At 36.7% G+C, this 19,331-nt stretch overlaps 2 protein-coding genes across 7 annotated transcripts in view; one reads left to right on the top strand and one right to left on the bottom strand.

Annotated features, from left to right (window-relative positions):
* ZUP1 (zinc finger containing ubiquitin peptidase 1) overlaps nt 1–19,331 on the bottom strand; it is a 43,146-nt gene that overhangs the window by 3,177 nt on the left and 20,638 nt on the right. For 2 of the 5 annotated variants that reach the window (XM_030853614.2, XM_030853616.2), the window contains exon 10: nt 12,735–18,727. In XM_030853614.2, the coding sequence (XP_030709474.1) occupies nt 18,680–18,727 (48 nt within the window). In that variant the 3' untranslated portion in view covers nt 12,735–18,679. The other 3 variants (XR_009558733.1, XR_009558734.1, XM_060283479.2) reach the window with 3 other exon arrangements.
* RSPH4A (radial spoke head component 4A) lies at nt 209–16,591 on the top strand. 2 transcript variants are annotated; one of them, XM_060283477.1, is made up of 6 exons: nt 209–918; nt 3,334–3,568; nt 8,577–9,308; nt 10,368–10,524; nt 13,964–14,081; nt 16,527–16,591. In XM_060283477.1, exons 1-6 carry the CDS (start codon nt 242–244, stop codon nt 16,552–16,554), a joined length of 1,947 nt encoding a protein of 648 aa, XP_060139460.1. In that variant the 5' UTR covers nt 209–241; the 3' UTR covers nt 16,555–16,591. The 2 variants fall into 2 exon arrangements, with proteins under 2 accessions (XP_060139460.1, XP_030709480.2); XM_030853620.2 differs by lacking the exon at nt 16,527–16,591 and adding an exon at nt 15,591–15,828.

The raw sequence follows: 19,331 nt of genomic DNA on the forward strand, positions 1-19,331 counted from the left end.
TCACAGATCTAGGATTTTCATCTTTCTTGGTCTCCTCCCTAGAATCCTGGCAACAGATGTGTGTTATTTCTCTTAGGGGAACCCTGCCTGGGGTTGCTATGGAGATAGGACGCTGCGACTTGCAGAGCAAGTAGGACCCAGAAATCGCCGAGCAGACCTTAGCAAAGCCACTGCCTTGCGTTGCCTCCTTCCATATCTGCACGCCCCCTTCATCCAGAACTTTTTTCTCTTGACTCCTTCCATGGAAGACTCGACCCCCCTGAAACAAAAAATACAACACCAAGAACTTGGGGAAACAGGGCGGCCGTGGGAAGAAATGGTAACAGCCTCCCAAGATCCTGAACCTGGGTTATTCGAGGCCTCAGAGTCGGAGCAGGGGCCGGAAACTGGACCCCAGCCCAGGAGCAGCCCTCCTGGGATCCCCCAATCTGGAGCCAGCACGCCTGTGGATGACCTCGTAGGACCAGGTGTGTCATCTCCACCTTCCCCATCTCAGGAGCCCTCTTCCACTCCTTCTCCCCTGGCTCTGGCCGTGCAGGACCTTATGGCACCATGGCAGTCAGACAACACCACTAGTGTGATTTCTGAAGCTGAGACACCTCACTTTGACCATTTGGAACAATCATCTGATAAAGGAGAATCAACTCCTCATCAAACATGCCAATCAGAGGGAAACACTTTTCATCAATCTCAGCAAAGCAAATGTCACCTGTATGGACCGAGGGATGTGAGCTACAACAACTCTAAACGGAAAGAGCTGAGATTTGACATTTTTCAAGAAGAAGACTCAAACAGTAACTATGATCTGGATCAGCCTGAGTCTGGGGCTTCTGAAGTGGCCCCCAGCATGCTTGAGATTGCCATTCAGAATGCTAAGGCTTACCTACTAAAGTCCAGTAGCAAGTCGGGCTTAAATCTGTAAGTCTTGGAGGAAGGGGGTTGGGGGAGAAATTTGGCAAAGGAAAGTATCTCTGTGTGGGGATGTGTTTCTGTGGGTGAATGGAAATATATCTGAAATGTCTGTATGAGTGAGAGAGTGACTTAATAACTCTTTGTATCATAGGACTCAAAATAGGTCACTGGTGGAGATTCTTCTAGCTTCTTTAAAGACCCTAGGTGCACAGAAATAAAATCTAGGAATTGTGGAGTCGGGTTTGAAAGAAACCATAAAGACAGTGAAGTCCAAGCATCTCTCCAAGATGCTTGTAAAAAAGGACTGTCTACCAAAATCTAAGCATTCTAAGTGCTTATATGGCTTGGTTTTGAGTCCCCACCCAGGCCAGTGCTAGGGTGATAGATTACCTGCATTAACCTGGAACTGTCCTGATTGAGCACTGAAAGTTCTGCATCCTGAGAAACCTCTCAGTCCTAGGCAAACCAGGAGAATTGGTCGCCATACAGGCCACCCAAAAATACATGCCATTTTATCCAGATCTCTTAAAATGTGGTGATCAATGGCCCAGGAATGTTCTGACCATCCCATTATAGCTAAAATTCAGATCTTATCGTTGAGTATAATTTTCTAGAGATTCTTGCTGCCGGGGTTACATAACAATAGAATCAACAGAATTTTAGGGCTAGAACGGACTTGAGAAAACATCTAATACAATCCACTTGTTTTCTAAGTGAGGGGACTGAGTCATGGAAAAATTAATTTGCTCAAGATTTCTCTGGCTTACAGCACTCACTGACTCTTACCTTTCCCTCCCTATGCTTTAGCCACCTGTCCTCTTCAGTTCCCATGCTGCTCCCTCTGCCTGAAAGGCTTCTGCCCTAAGTCTTTCTAAGTCTTTGCCTGGCTGGCTTCTCATCTTTTAGAAGTCAACTTCCACAGAACTCTATTATAACTGCCTGTTCTTTCCTTCATAGCACGTAAGGCCATTTATAATTGTACATAGACTTATAGACTTGTATTTAATGTCTGACTCTCCCACTTAAGTGCAGGCCTTCAGAGTGAGGGACCATGTGAGTTTTGTACACCACTATATACTTAATGCCTAGCACAGTGCTATCAGGTATTTACTGAATAAAGAATGAATTAATGAATGGAAGTACAGGAAATACAGCCCGGACCTTTTGAATCTAGTTAATCCACCACGTAATTTGCTGAGATGCCTCCTGATTAATCAGCAAACATTAAATGAATGCCCATTCAATATACAGTATGTGGCAAATGTTTGTAGCCATTACTTGGCTTTTAAAAATATGAGGTATAATTTTAAAGTCTGAAGAATAAGAAACCAATGAATATTCGATGTGAGAAATCTTCACAAAACCCAAATTAAAATATTATTTATAAATTACTGTTTTTAACTACAATTTACTTACGTTTCAGGGATGTGATTTGCTGCTTAGCAGTGGATTCTATTTGAATTACTGATATAAACTTCTTGTCACAATTCCCTGGGTTAAATAACAAGCATGAATTTACAAACTTTGATAAAATGCCAAAAGAGCTCATTATAAACACTTGAAAGTTCACAATTTAAAACTGAATACAAAACAAAAAATGGGAAAATTTCGTTTACTGAATGATTTTGTAACTGACATTACTTAAATAGCTAAATTTAATTTAATTTCCAAATATTAAGTCTCTGAGGTAACAAATGAATACCTTCCATAATATTCACTATTATTTTCTAAGTGCTTTAGAGCCTGTAGTTAAAAATGGCTTTTAGTAAAGGACAACTTTAACTCCATCTCCTATATGCTGACCTATGACAGCCATGAAAGCTGTTTTTTGTTGTTGTCGCAATTAAAACAATATTTGCCTAAAATATAAAATTTCACATTGTTGAATAAAAAGCCTACAGAAAATAATTGCTTGCTTCTTTTTTGCCAGTCATAATATTTCTGTTCATTTATAAAAATAGCAATATTTTGAGAAAGAATATGATATTCTTCATGTATAATATTTGTAAACTGGCCTTCACATTGGTTGCCCATATAATCTACATATTTTTCTTTGACATTCTTAAGATCCGTGAGATAGATACAGATATTAAAGAAAAAATAAAATAACTAACCTGGCGGTCCAGTGGTTAAGACTTCACCTGCCAGTGCAGGGTGTGAGGGTTCAATCCCTGGTCAGGAAGCTAAGATCCCATAAGCCACGCAGCACTGCCAGAAAAAAAAAAAAAGAGAGAACTTGCTTTGATTTATTTTATGCTCAAAGTTTTTCTTGGCAGTGGTAGAAATTACTGTGTTTTTCCACTAAAAATATCTAAAGTCTTCGAGTTCTTGAAGTTTCCTAAAAACCCACTGAGAATGCATGAAATGTTTTTCAAATGCTTTTGACACGGTTATTATCTGGAATTTTCTCTTTTTGGGTAGATATGATCATCTTTCTGAAATGCTGACCAAGGTCTTAGATAAGCGTCCTGAAAATGCTGTGGACATCATTGAAAATGTTAGCCAAGATGTGAAGATGGAACATTTTAGTATAAAACTGGATACACTCCAAAATGAGAATGAGATGCTTCCAGCCTATGAAATAGCAGAGAACCAAAAAGCTCTTTTTCTCCAGGGAAATTTAGAAGGAGCTGACCAAGAAATGGAAGATGAAATAGTAAGTCACTCCTGTAAAATTGAATAGGTCAACCTTAGGGTTTTGAGGTTAGTGGGGTGTGGCTTTAAATTCATATCCACTGCCTTTTATAGCGTACTAAATAGTATTGCAGCCTCATTTCACACCACTCATTTCCTTGGTTAGAGTTTCTTACGTTTTCACACAGTGTTTTAGTATTTCAGAGGCTTAGCTGTTTTATATGTTTGTAGGGTTAAACTGCTTGATATCAGAAAAAATGTTTTCTTCATCTTTTATATTCTCCAAAGTACCTGGTACAGATCTGAGTGTGCAGCTGTTTCTTATTAAATATTTGCTGAATGAATGAATAAATGTCACATAATTTAAAATTAGGCTTTAAATCAAGTTGCATATTTTCCCCTTTAATTTACTGGAAAAATTAAAAGAACTTCTAATGTCATTTGCATTCTCTTCCAAGGCTACATCTTCATATTGTGTCTTGACAGTATATATATTATGTCAATGAGACAGAAGAGGAGAGAAATAAAATATTTCTTTTAATCCTCATAGATAAATTGCTGAAAATATTTACAAAGTTGGTGACAGAGATAAAAAGGTATCATTTGAGAATAAAATCAGCTGTATTATTGAAATTTTACCTCCAAATATTTCAAATCAGTATACGCTACTGTTTCCTAAATGCCTGCATATTTGCAATTTATTCTACTGAGTAATTTATACTGTACATCTACTGAGCTTCTATGTTCTGTTACTATTAGACTATTTAAAACTGTCCTCATACCTGCTAATTTGATGTTTGGAGTAACATATGTTCAGAAAAGAACATAGAGTTCAGTCAAAGAAAGAGGAGGAGTAGGGATATGCACAATAGGTTTACCCTCTAGAGCTCCTTAGCTGTTATAGGGAGACACAAATTGACAGTGAGATATAGAATACTCAGAAGGAACAAGTGATAGCTGTCAAGGATTTGATATTGGCTGACCTTTTCTAAAAATATCTTACTCCAAACACTTGATTATGTAGCCACATATAGTATTGACAAGTCTGGCGGCAAACAGCATGTGGGGATCAAACAGAAGGCAGGCACTCTCATGCAGTTTATCAAAGAAGGTTCAACTCCAGTATGAGAATAGGGCACTGCACTATCTATAGGCACAGTATTACAAGGCAGGGATCTGTGTTCTGAACTAGGTTTTGGGATGAGAATACAGATAAGCTGTCTTGATGCTGGAACCTGAGCCTCTTAACCAGATTCCATCAATTCCTCCTAATAAAGAGTAGGATTGGTTTTAGAGAAAGGATGAACCAAGTCGTCAGATGAAGATAAAAAGTTCTACCTCAGAGAGTAGAAAGATTCAGGAACAGGAAGACACGTAGCTCTTGGAACTCTGTCCCAGACTGGTATGTTTAGAGTATTAATATTTCTATTCATGTCTTTGACCACACCAGAATTCCTGTTCTTAGTCTTCAGCATTCATTTATTCCTTCACTCATTGATTTGCAAACATACCTACTGCATGCTAGGTACTGACACATACACATAAAAAAGACTTTTCTAACTTTACGTTGGTCACAGTCTAGTGAAAGAGGTAAAAAAAGGTTAAAGTTATTTGACTACTGCAGTAATAGAGATATGGTGGAAAAAACAGGGGCTTTTGAATTAGATCTGAATTTGAATCCTAGTTCAATCACTTATTCCCTGTGTGACTCTAAATGACTAAACCTTTCCAAGCCTCAGGGATAATCACATGGCAACAACTTGAGGGGTAGAGGTCCTATATATAAAGGATCTGGCACATCCTAGAAACTTAATGAATAGTAGCAGTTACTACTGCGTTGTTTCGACAAGCTATGAGCAACTAACTGCTATTAGGGTCTGGGCAATGCTTTGTAATGGCAGTGATATTTCACTTGGATCATGAAGGATAAGTAGAAGTTCACCAGGTGAAAACTATAAGGCATAAAATTCTGGGCCAAAAGCACAATAAAATGTCAAGAGAGATTATTTAGCATTTGGGAAACTGACTTCAGATTTGAGGGATTTTGAGTGAAGGAAATGAAGCAAGCAAGGTGCTTTAAAGCTAGACTGCTCACCGTGTATTGATAAGAAATTGATCTCTTGCGTACAGTGGGAAATTAATAGAGGCTTTTAGTAGAGAAAGCATGGTCTGACTTATGGTTTAGGAACATAACTTTGGTAGTAATGTGGAGCAGAATGAAAGAAGAAGGGTTTGAATGGGGACAAGGAAAACAGTATTAGAAGACTTCTGTGACAGGACAAGTAGTCCAGGTGGATACTAGCATGTTAAAGAGGAGGGGATAATGCCAACAGCTCTTTAGGTGGTGGAATCAATAGGACCTTAACTAAATATGAGAGTCAAGGGAGTCAGAGGGAGCAAGGATGACTGAACTTTCTAGTTCGGGAAACTGAGTGATGGTGATATCTTTGGAAAATATTCAGATTGAAAGTTCTCGTGGCTGGCTAGGAATAAGGGTGTGAAATGTAGGAGGAAAGTCAGAGTGAGAGAAGTAGATTTTAAAACCACATATCACTTGGGTTGGTGTGGGAGAAATCTTCTAGGCATAAAGTGCTGAGTGATGAGATGACTGAAATTTTGAGGACACCGATATTTAGGCCTCAATTAATTAAAAAGACTAAGAAGAAATAGTTATAGAAGACAGAGTAGGATCAGAGCGCGTGGTGCAATAGATCCCAAAGAAACAGTCTTACAATCAGATGAGATTAGGATTGAAAAAAGTCATTATGCTTATTTTGACACTCTATTTTTCAACTCAAGTTATAATACAAATAAGAGCAGATCATTTGTGAGAATAGCAAAGCGCTCTTAATTTCTCAGGGTCTAAAGGTTGTCTTGCCAAGTTATCCCTAGCTCAGTTAAGGTTATTTTCTACTTTCTCAAAAATGTTTTTCTAGAGTTCACTTGAGACTCTTTTTATTTTCCTGTATTTCTTTTTCAGAATTATTTCTGCTTTTCTCATTTTAAACCCAAAATTATTTATCATAAGTAGAAGCAAGCATCTAAATTATGTCTTCGAATGTAGTCATGCCTGAGCGTTTACCTTATTATACGTTCCTTTTATTTATCCTGTATATTACACCCATATTGATTTTTATTTACTCTATATCTTACCATATCCATATCATAAATATTTATTTAGTAAATGTATGATAATATATTAAAAACATATATAAACATATATTTATAAAAATTATTTTCTAAATATCTGTAGGTAGGTTTTGCTATATTTGTTTATTTATTTGGCAAATATGGCATTTTAAAATTTTTTAATGTTTTTTGAATTTTATTTTTTACTACAGCAGGTTCTTATTGGTTATCTATTTTATACATATTACTGTATGCTACATTTTATTATTTCAAGATAGTAAAGGGGCCACTTAAATATTTCTTATAAGGAGAGGATGTTGGACTATTTTTTTCCATGGTAGGTTATTACAAGATATTGAATATAGTTCCCTGTGTTATACAGTAAATCCTTGTTGCTTATCTATTTTATGTATAATAGTTTGAATCTGTTAATCCCATACTCTTAATTTATCCCTCCACTCCCTTTCCCCTTTGGTAACCATAAATTTGTTTTCTGTGTCTGTGAGTCTGTTTCTGTTTTGTATATAGATTCATTTACATTAGTTTTTAGATTCTACATGTAATTGATATATAATATTTGTCTTCCCGTCTTACTTCACTTAGTATGATATTCTCTAGGTCCATCCATGTTGCTGCAAATGGCAATAGTCCGTTCTTATGGCTGAGTAGTATTCCATTGTATACACATACCACATCTTCTTAAACCAGTCATCTGTTGATGGGAACTTGGGTTGTTTCCATGTCTTGGCTATTGTAAATAGTGCTGCTATAAACATCAGGGTGCACGTATCTTTTGCAGTTGTGTCTTTGTTTTCTTCAGATACATACCCAGGCATGGAACTGCTGGATCATATGGTGGTTCTATTTTAAATTTTTTAAGGAACCTCCATACTGTTTTCCATAGTGGCTACACCAATTTACATTCCCTCCAACAGCGTAGGAGAGTTCCTTTTCTCCTTGTAGATTTTTTGATGATAGCTATTCCGACCAGCGTGAGGTTTGTGGTTTTGATTTGTAGTCTCTAATAATTAGTGATTTTGAGCATCTTTTCATGTGCCTGTTGGCCATCTGTATATCTTCTTTGGAGAAATGTCTATTTAGGTCTTCTGCCCATTTTCTGATTGGGTTGTTTGTTTTTTGATATTGAGTTGTATAAACTGTATGTTTTGGATATTGACCCCTTGTCAGCAGCATCATTTGCAAATATTTTCTCCCATTCCCTAGGTTGTCTTTATGTTTTGTTAATATTTTCTTTTGCTATGCAAAAGCTTGTAAGTTTGATTAGGTCCCATTTATTTTTGCTTTTATTTCTTTTGCCTTGGGAGACTGATCTAAGAAAATATTGCTATGATTTATGTCCAAGAATGTTTTGCCTATGTTCTCTTCTAGGAGTTTTATGGTGTTGTGACTTATATTCAGCTCTTTAAGCCATTTTCAGTTTATTTTTGTATATGGTGTGAGGGAGTGTACTAATTTCATTGATTTATATGTAGCTGTCCAGCTTTCCCAATACCACTTGCTGAAGAGACTGTCTTTTCTCCATTGTATATTCTTATCTCCTTTGTCGTGGATTAATTGGCCATGGGTGTGTGGGTTTATTTCTGGGCTCTCTGTTCTGTTCCATTGATCTATATGTCTGTTTTTGTGCCAAAACCATGCTGATTTGATTACTATAGCATTGTAGTATTGTCTGAAGTCTGGGAGGGTTATACCTCCAGCTTTTTTTCCCCTCAGATTGCTTTGGCAATTCTGGGTCTTCTGTAGTTCCATATAAATTTTAGAATTAATTGTTCTAGTTCTGTGAAAAATGTCATGGTTTTTAAAAATAGGGATCACATTAATGTAGACTGCAAGCAGTTCTCTTATGGATAAAATATTAATCACAGCAATTGTATTCCCAGGCAGAACACTCTCTTCCAAATGTAATGGAGTCAGCTTTTTATTTTGAACAAGCTGGAGTCGGTTTGGGCACAGATGAGACTTATCGCATATTTCTTGCCCTCAAGCAGCTTACTGACACCCACCCAATCCAAAAATGTCGTTTCTGGGGTAAGATCTTAGGTCTGGAAATGAATTACATTGTAGCTGAAGTGGAATTCCGTGAGGGAGAAGATGAAGAGGAGGTGGAAGAGGAAGATGTACCTGAAGAGAGGGACAATGGAGACAATGAAGCTGATGAAGATGAATTACCAAGGTCCTTTTACAAGGCCCCACAGTCTATTCCAAAGGAAGAAAGCAGAACAGGTGCTAACAAATATGTCTATTTTGTTTGCAATGAACCAGGAAGACCATGGGTGAAGTTACCAGCAGTTACACCTGCACAAATTGTTATTGCAAGAAAAATCAAGAAATTTTTCACTGGGCGATTGGATACCCCCATCGTAAGCTACCCACCCTTCCCAGGAAATGAGAGTAATTACTTACGAGCACAAATTGCCAGAATTTCAGCAGGGACTCAGGTCAGCCCTCTAGGATTCTATCATTTTGGTGAAGAAGAAGGAGAAGAGGAGGAAGAAACAGAAGGCAGGCGAGATAGCTTTGAAGAAAACCCTGATTTTGAAGGAATCCAAGTGATTGATCTAGTGGAATCCCTATCCAGTTGGGTTCATCATGTACAACATATACTCCCTCAGGTAGGGGCTTTGCAATTCTCAATCTATCATCTAGTCAGCAAATATTTATTAAATTCTGTCTACAATGCATACAATATATACAAGACAAAGGCCTTCAGACTCGAGAGACAATTAAAAAACCTAGTGAAAACACAGAGTACTGTATAATTGCCAAGTAGTATAAACCTGTGATCCAAATGTAAATAAAATAAATATTTCTATGGAGTATTTGACAAGTTACATAAGGATTTAGATTTAGGTGTGTTGTGAAATTATTTTTTATATGTTAAATATAGATGGTACATTAATTTTGGTAGGAGTTATTTTATTCTATTTTTATAATACAAGGAACTTTTTTTTGCCAAGAATGATAAAAGATTCTAACAAAAACAGTGTTCTATAACAGTTATATAGAACCTATTCTGCCAGTTGTTCTTAATAGCACTTTATATGTATTATCTCATTTAAAACTCACAACTGCATGAAAGACTAATATCCTTTTTTTTACAGATGACGAAATTAAGGCAGAGGGTTTAGGAAATGTCACAAGGGGAATATAGCTAATAAACAACAGGGTCAGATGTGAATGGGCAGAATGGATCCAGAGTCCATACTCTTAATCAATCTGTTAAACTGTCTCATCTGCAGGTAGAAAATCTTCATTATACTTTGATGTACATAAGAGATATTCTTAAATACCTCTAGATGAGTTAATTAAATGAGAAATTATAAGCCCCAAACTCCATACCTAATCTTATTATCACATTTTTGTTAATAATAATAATAGTACCTTACCTTCACATAAATCAGTAAAGTGATTACCTTCTTCACCAAGGTTCTAATGATTTTAATATATAAATGTTCTGTAACTTCAAGAAGTGGGCAGATTCTTGAAATAAATAGTACAGTCTTTGCTTAAAATAACATTGATCAAAACAGCTTTTGGTAAATATATGTCGAATGAATGATCAATATGCCACATAATGGGATGTCATGCAGATAATTACTTCAATCCAAAAGAATATTTTGATATTTTAAGGTCCTTGTTAGACTACTAAATCTTCCAATATTTATACCCAGGGTCGCTGTAATTGGTTCAACCCCATACAAAAAAGTGAGGAGGAAGAAGCAGCAGAAGCAGAAGCAGAAGAAGAAGAAGAAGAAGAAAGAGAAGAGCCTGACTACATAGAACAGGAAGTAGGGCCTCCTCTCTTGACACCAATCTCTGAAGATTTAGGTAATTTTACACACTATATGTGTGTGTGTGCGTGTGTGTGTGTGTGTATAGGCATACATAAGTATGTACACATGTACATACAAGCAAACTTTGGAGGTATTGCGGGATAAATTCCAGACCACTGCAATAAAGTGAGTCAATAATTTTTTGGTTTCCCAGTGTATATAAAAGTTTTGTTTACACTCTACTGTCGTCTATTAAGTGTGCAATAACATTATTTCCCAAAATATGTACATACCTTAATTAAAAAATACTGTATTGTGGGGGGATGAGAGAATTAGGTGAGGGAAATTAAGAGGTACAAACTTCCAGTTACAAAATAAATGAGTCAAGGGTATGAAATGTACAGTGTGGGGAATATAGTCCAAATAAAAAGGCCTTTGTATGGTGACATACAAAGTGGCTAAACTTGTCGTGGTGATCATTTTGAAATGTATAGAAAAAAATCACTATGTTGTGTAACAGGAACTAACATAGTGTTGTAGGTCAATTATACAAAAAAACAAATATACATGCGAACTCAAAGAAAAACAGATCAAACTGGAAGAAAAAATATTGTATTGCTAAAAAATGCTAACCATCACCTGAGCCTTCAGCGACTCATAATCTTTTTACTGGTGGAGAGTCTTTCCTTGATGTTGATGGCTGTTGACTAATCAGGGTGGTGGTTGGTGAAGGTTGGGGTCTTAAAATAAGACGACAAGGAAGTTTACCACATTGACTCTTTCACAAACGATTTCTCAGTAGCATGCAAAGCTGTTTGATAGCATTTTACTCACAGTAGAAAACTGAAGTCAATCTTCTCAAACTCTGCCACTGCTTATTAACTAAGTTTATGTCATATGTAAATCCTTTGTATTCGTTTCAACAATCTTCACAGCATTTTCACCAGGAGTAGATTCCATGTCCATGTCAAGAAACCACTGTCTTTGTTCATCCATAAGAAGCATCTCCTTACCATTCAAGTTTTATCATGAGATTGCAGCAGTTCAGTCACCACTTCTTTTGTGTGTGTGTGTGTGTGTGTGTGTGTGTTACACGGGCCTCTCACTGTTGCGGCCTCTCCCGTTGCGGAGCACAGGCTCCGGACGTGCAGGATCAGCGGCCATGGCTCACGGGCCCAGCTGCTCCGCGGCATGTGGGATCCTCCCGGACCGGGGCACGAACCCATGTCCCCTGCATCGGCAGGCGGACTCTCAACCACTGCGCCACCAGGGAAGCCCTGGCACCACTTCTAATTACAGTTCTCTTGCTATTTCCACCACATCTGCAATTACTTCTTCCAACTGAAGTCTTGATCCCCTCAAAGTCATCCATGAGGGTTGGAATCAATGTCTCCCAAACTCCTGTTAATGTTGACATTTTGACCACTTCCCATGAATCATATATGTTCTTAATGGCATCTACAAAGGTGAATCCTTTCCAGGTTTTCCTTTTTAAATTTTATTTGTTAAATTCTCCATTTATTTTTTCCTTCCAGTTGTATTGATATAATTGACATACAGCACTGTATAAGTTTAAGGTGTAAGACATAATGATTTGACTAAAATACATCACAAAATGATAACCACAATAAGTTTAGTCACCACCCGTTATCTCATATAGTTAAAAAAGAAAAATGAAAAAGAATTTTCCTTGTGATGTGACGAGAACTCTCAGGATTTACTCTATTCACACCTTTCATATATAACACACATCAGTGTTAATTATATTAATCATGTTGTACATGACATCCCTAGTACCTACTTATTAGGATGTTTGTACCTTTTGACCACCTTCCTTCAATTTCAATTCCCCCTCCGACAACCCACCATCTCTGGTAATCACAAACCTGATCTCTTTTTTTATGAGCTTTTTTGTTTGTTTTTGAAGTATAATTGACCTACAGCACAATATTAGTTCCTGGTGCACAACATAATTCACCATTGTTGGAGCAGTCAGAACACACACAATATTTATAGAATTAAGTTCTCTGTTTTACATGGGCATGGTTTGTGGTACCCCAAAACAATTACAATAGTAACATGAAAGATCACAGATCACCATAACAAATACAATAATAATGAAAAAGTCTGAAATACTGAGAGAATTACCAAAATGTTACAGAGACACGAGGTGAGCAAATGCTGTTGGAAAAAATGGTGTCAACAGACTTGCTTGATGCAGGGTTGCCACAAAATTTCAATTTGTAAAAAACTCCATACCTGTTAAGCACAATAAAACAAGGTATGCCGTACTATGTATGTATACAATGTAATATATATTTTTATATATATACCAAATACTCTCTCTATATTGATACTATATATGTATATATACACAGGTATTTCCTGCTTTTCAAAAGATAGACTTACACCACTTTGCTTTTATGAGAGAACTACATTAGTACCTATTTTCACTGATAGAAATCCAGAGGATTTTCTCTTTTACGAAGAAGAAAAAAAAAGGCAAAAATAGCGTTCAGCACTTGTTTTGCAGTGAGCAGTTATAGAAGCAGCACACACTTCAATCTGTCAGAGGGGCACTTCCAAGCTCCTTCTCCAGGAACTACACTCAGCATCTCAGCATCAAGTTGCCATAGCTTTGAACTGTGCTTGTGAGCTTCTATGCTTTATCTCAGTTAATCTCGTCAATACATTAGCAAGATGTGTCCTAAGGTAACAGCTTCTTCACTCTATGTCATTTCAGCTTAAAAAAGGTTTCATAGGAATGCTCTACTTTTGGATAGCGGGAGAAACCTGTGTACACACACACACACACACACACACACACACACACACACACACACTACAGTACATGGTAGGAATAAAGAATGTAATGGAGCTGGCCCCACTGAGAACTGCCTAGGACAGAGGTTGCAGGAGTGCACTGCAGAGGAAGTATAAGGTGGCTCTACCTCTTAGTGGAAATGCTGATAGCTATCTTTTTTATCATTCTTGTTTTGCATTCTACAGATCATAAACACATGACATAGCTAAAATATGAGATACTGTTTTTGGTTTTTTTCTGATCTACTATTGCTTTCATATTCTTTTTTTCTTCCTATTCAGTTTTGGAGCATTCATGCTTATAACCCTAGCTCTGTTTCGTAATAATGATTTGGTCATCACGTATTTTTCCCTCCGCCACATAGGCCTCCTCTTGTAAAACTTATTTTCTCTGCGTTACAAATGTACACACACATATAAACACACACAAATATATATATATATATACACGTGTGTATATATATATCTATATAAATGTATACACACATTTTTTTCAAATTTCATTTTTACACGTTCATATAATACCCTCCTGCTCTTATGTTAAGCTGCTAACGTTTTAACTTTATGTCAAGTGTGTATTTTAAGATTTATAAAGACAGCTTTTCTGTTACACAGTATATCCTTGTCTGTTTAGCAGTTAAGTCTATTTTGAATTTCTCTTTGGTTTACAGAGATGCAGAATATACCGCCTTGGACAACACGGTTATCCTCAAATCTCATTCCTCAATATGCTATTGCAGTCCTTAGATCCAACCTTTGGACTGGAGCATATGCCTTTTCCAATGGCAAGTAAGTATGTGACAACTTACAAGGCTATTATTTTGATTATTTAACTTCTGGAAATTATAAGTTATCACTGGAATGTCAAGTGTGTATGGCATAAGATTAATTCAAACAACATCCATCTTATACAACAAAGCATCAAATTTAGAACATTAGAGTAATTCAGACTTCTGCCTTTTCATCTGAATTATCCAATTAATGGGGCTAAAATATGTTTTTTCTTCTATGATTATTTGATTAATTGATATTCATTTCATGGAGGTAATTCTAAGCAGTATTTAGTTTAAATCTCATCATTTTTGTTGGATATCTTGATAAAAGATAATTTAAAATATGTATGATTTAGGCTATCATTTTCAAAAGAGTTAGGATAAGAGGACAGTAAACGTCCTTTAATTCCTCACCCAGAGCTTACATGTTCGTCTTATGCTTCCATTTCTTACTTAATAACCTAGTGTCAGAAGCTCGGCTGAGCTGGAGAGCTGAGTGATCAAATGTCAGAGTAGCCATTAAAGCAACAAGTCAGAAATGAAAATGTTAAGCCTTTAATCACTTACTGTGATGGTATAACCAAGTTGAAGGACTGATTCCCCCCACCCCAACCCCGTTCCATTTGCCCCCATGGAATGGCACACTGGTGGAAGGTCAGATGGGTCAGCAGAGTTGTGGGGTCATCTCAATGACAAGCAAGTCCCCACATAAGGCTCCTGCAGTTTTAAGGACCTGTGACCAGAGAAAGGTGGGGAGGACTAGGGAAAAGTACTGGGTACTGAGTCAAGAGTAGGGGAAGTGTCTATAAGGTCTCCCCTTCTCTCACCCAACCCTCATTAGGAAGCCTTGGCAAAGGGGCCTGAAGAAGACCTCTGCTGAAGGCCTCAGATGAAGAGGCCTGGGAATGAAGGCACCTGGGCCAGGAACACAATTGTGTTAAGAGCATGACAGGCCAGAGGGGCCAGAATCCTTGACCACAACGCTCTCTTAGAGATTGCAGTGCACTGGCTATGCACCAAGTCTGGGGTGGAGAGGGCAGTTTCCCCCCCCCGTGAGGCCTAACTATGTAAAGCTTTTGTAATTGCTCAAGGATGGACCTGAAAAAACACACATAGGTTGTTAACCACAAGTCCGACTTCTCACCCAGCCAAGAGTTTTCAAGGCTGGCAACTTCTTAATTCTTTCTAACTCTAAGGAAGGTATGTAATTTTTAACTTCATTGCTTTGTTTTGTTTTTCTGAAAATAATTAAAAGATGAAAGGCTGTGGTCCAGGTGTAGGGTACATTTTGACAGGGTCTGGCCCAATGTTTTCTTAACCAGCTTAAGCAGTTTGGATCATAGTAATTCCCTGTGGTAAAAGAATCATTTAGGGATATTTCATCTCTAATGCATTTAAAATATACTGTACTGTTTTAACATTATGGGACTATGATACTCTAAGTACCTTATCCTTACAGAAAAGAAGGTTCAATTTTTCTTACTGAAAAATTATACAATGATCTACATTTTTTTTTAACTTACAGAAAGTTTGAAAATTTCTATATAGGCTGGGGTCATAAATACAGTCCAGACAGCTATACACCTCCAGTTCCACCACCAGTTTATGAAGAGTACCTCAGTGGACCAGAAATTACAGAAATGGATGACCCTAGTGTGGAAGAGGAGCAGGCTTTCAGGGCTGCACAAGAAGCAGCTTTAAATTCAACAGAGGAAAATGAAGAAACTGAGGAAGATGAAGATGAGGAAGATGACTATGACTAATAAAAATAAAATTAGCCCAGTTTTATGAGACTGATACACACATACTCCTTATTTGGGACTGATATATATATATATATATATATATACACACACATACACATATACATATAGTTGCCTACATATATATATATATATATATATATAGGCAACTATTGATGTGCAAAATACCATTCCTTGAAAATATAAAATTCGGAATTTTGTATGTAGAACTATTAATATGTACTTTTAGAAAGATACTCAATGGATTTTTCAGAGGCTAAATGACATTTTCTTACATTACTGTTTCGATGGCTGCAGCTAATGGCATATGTGCCTCTATATTTTTTTCTCTTTTTTTTTAAGTCTCAGGTTGAATTTCTAATATGGCAAACATGGAAATACATAACCCACAAAAGCTCCTTGGGAACGTAAATATCTTTTGAGCATCAAGGAATACTGAGACCAAAAATATTGAAAATAACTAAATTAGAGCGTGTGTTCTTAAGCAATCTGTGATATTGTATGCAAATACTGTGTGTATGTATATACATCTATATATATATTCCCCCCCTGTGGGGAGAGGGTACGTAACTCCACCACCTGCTCAAAGACTGTGGGAACATTCAAATTTTTTAACTCTTTTGCTTGTTGCTTCTTAAAGAAATGTCTCAATGTAACTCTTCTTTCATCCTATAGAAACTGGTTTTATCTGATTTCAGGGAAAACAATTTGCACAGAGACGGCTAGCTGGGACATCCGAAGACTTCAAACTGATATCTTCTACCACTGCTTTTCTAAAATTAGTTATTTCCATTAACCAAAATAGTATTTTTAAGTTCTATATGTGATGTGCCAGGCACTGTGGGGCTACTGTTAAAAACTAGACATTGCTCCTGAAATCTTCACGCTTACATTCAAGGAGGGAAACATATAAAGGTAGATAATTCGAATAGCAGGTATTGTGATACAAATATTACACCATAGGACAGTGTCTGTCAAACTCTGTGGTGAAGAACCAATTAAAAAAAAAACAACTGCTAATCCATGGCTATTATCTGTGTAAAATAGAATAAAAGTATGTCAGCAATTGTAACTTCTATAATTATCTTGTCACAGACTGGCGGTTTGCAGCTCAGCAATCTATACTTTGAGAAACGTTGCTTATCAAACACTTAGAAGGTGCACTTAATCCAAACTTGAGCAGTTCAGGAAGCATTTCTAAGCAGAAGCCCTTCTAAGAGGAGAACTAAGGGGGTAAAGGCCCTAGGCAGCACCAGCTGTATTTTGGCAAAGGTCTTTAGGCTGAAAGGAGTGAAACTTTGAGAGTGGGGAGAGATGAAACTGGAGAGGTATGCAGGGCCCAGATTGTGTGGGATGTTTGGATTTTAACAATGAGCAATGAAGAGGACTCAACTGGAAGTCACAAAATCGCATGTGTATTTTAGAACGGTTTGCCTTCCGTGTGGAAGATGGACTGACAGAGGATCAAGACAGGGAGCCCATTTAGGAGGTTATTACATTGTCTAGGTAAGAGATAATGATGGCATGAAGGAGCGTAACTGCATGGGAATATAGAGTAGAAACCTGTTTACCAGTCTGGATGACAGAATATTAGAAATGATAGCTTCCAGAATTTTCCAGCTGGCAATATTATTTTTTAAGACTATGAAGGTTATGGTTTTGTCAGTTCTTGCTGTTAATACACACTATTTTTTTTTAAACATCTTTATTGGAGTATAATTGCTTTACAATGGTGTGTTAGTTTCTGCTGTATAACAAAGTGAATCAGCTATACATATTATTCATTCTTGGAGTGCAACTTTCTGTATTTGATGCCATAAATAATATTTATAGAACTTCATTCAAATAAGTTCTTGTTCATTTTTTCATGGGGCAGTAGACACTTATTGCTTTTCTTTTTTGTTATTTAATATCCATTTCTTCATCTGCCCGGATTTCCTTTTGAGAAATTGCCTCTGTCCCATGGCATACAGTCACATGCTAATCAGATGTGCCCTCTCTGGAATCTGAAATTTGAGCAGACATTCTACCTCTGCTCCTAACCTGATTGACCCTGCTGTAAATTATGCCATATTCCAGCCCCTACTGTTGCCTTTGTTCTAGCAGAGTTCCCTAGTTACCTATGGATTCTGTGAGCTTCTGATAATTTGAATGAATTCTCTTCTGCTTAAATTGGCCAGAGTAGGATTCTAGCTTGCAACCTTACATGGCAAATCCAACAGAATCTGAAAGTTTCTTTCCTACAGGACACATTAAACACAACACTCTACATCACCGTTGTATAAGTACGAGTGTAAATATTTAACAAAAGCAAATCCCTCTTTTTAGAGCTATGCCTATTAAATATTAAGGTTATTTCTAAGTAGTGAGGAGGGAATTTCATTACATATATAATACAGAAGAAAGCAGAATGCTATAATGGTAAGAGCCTGGAGGTGAGCAGTCTGGGTTCACACTCTGGATGATGACCACTTTCTTGTGCAAATTACTAATCTCTCAGAGTTTCAGCTTCCTCACAAGCTAATAACAGTACCTGTCTCACAGAACTATTTTGGAGATTAATTAATACACACAAAATACTGCGAATACCTAACACAAGTAAGAACCCAATAAATAGTCATATGACTATAATACAAAACCAGTTTCTGAAACATGGATAAGAAATATAAAACCCACAATGCAAACAGATATTTTATTGGAATAACTACTAAACAATGGAGTACTAAAGGTATAATTTAGAATTTTAGAAATTAAATGGAGTATTTAGAGAATTCATATGTTGTATTAAAAGTTTAATATCTGAATTTGGAAAATAAAGTAAAATTTCACAATCACTGAAATGCTTACTTCTTCAAGGGATCTTCTCGGCTGTAAAGACTTGAGAAGCTTGTCTCCTGGCCTTGAAAAGAAATTTAAAAAAATATTAGTAGTAAGGGAGAAGTCAATTAATTAAAGTATGTATTAATTTTATAATACAAAAAATCTGGAATTTTTTCCAAGATAATGAAAATTCCTTAAGGAATATTACAACTTCAAATTTAGGAAATTAGGAAAAACATTTTTAAAGCCAAGCCATTAAAAAATTAAAGAAAATTCCAGATAAAGACAAAACACAAAGGATTAAAAAGAAAATAACACCTTTTTTATGGAATAATGAATCAAAATTAAAAATCCTGGCTCAAAGTCAGAGAGAGGTAAAAACAGAGAGAAGGAGAGATAGAGATGGGGCTACAAGCAGAGAACCACCACCAAGGTCTCACTTTCCAAGACCAGAAAGCTAACAGCTAAATAAAATGTGCAGCTAGCCTCCATGATATTGGGTAGGCCAAAAAGTTCACTCGGGCTTTTCCATAACATCTTAACCCCACCTATGATGTCAAAAGTTATCGGTATATTGGTGAACAAGCATCTTGGTATTTTGTAACAGTTAAAATGAACCTCTAACTTTATTCAGCCAAATTAATGATAGGGTGAAAAAAATGAATGCAATTTTGGTATTTAAG

This window comes from Globicephala melas, chromosome 14 (genome assembly GCF_963455315.2).
Source record: "Globicephala melas chromosome 14, mGloMel1.2, whole genome shotgun sequence".
NCBI classification, from domain to species: domain Eukaryota; kingdom Metazoa; phylum Chordata; class Mammalia; order Artiodactyla; family Delphinidae; genus Globicephala; species Globicephala melas.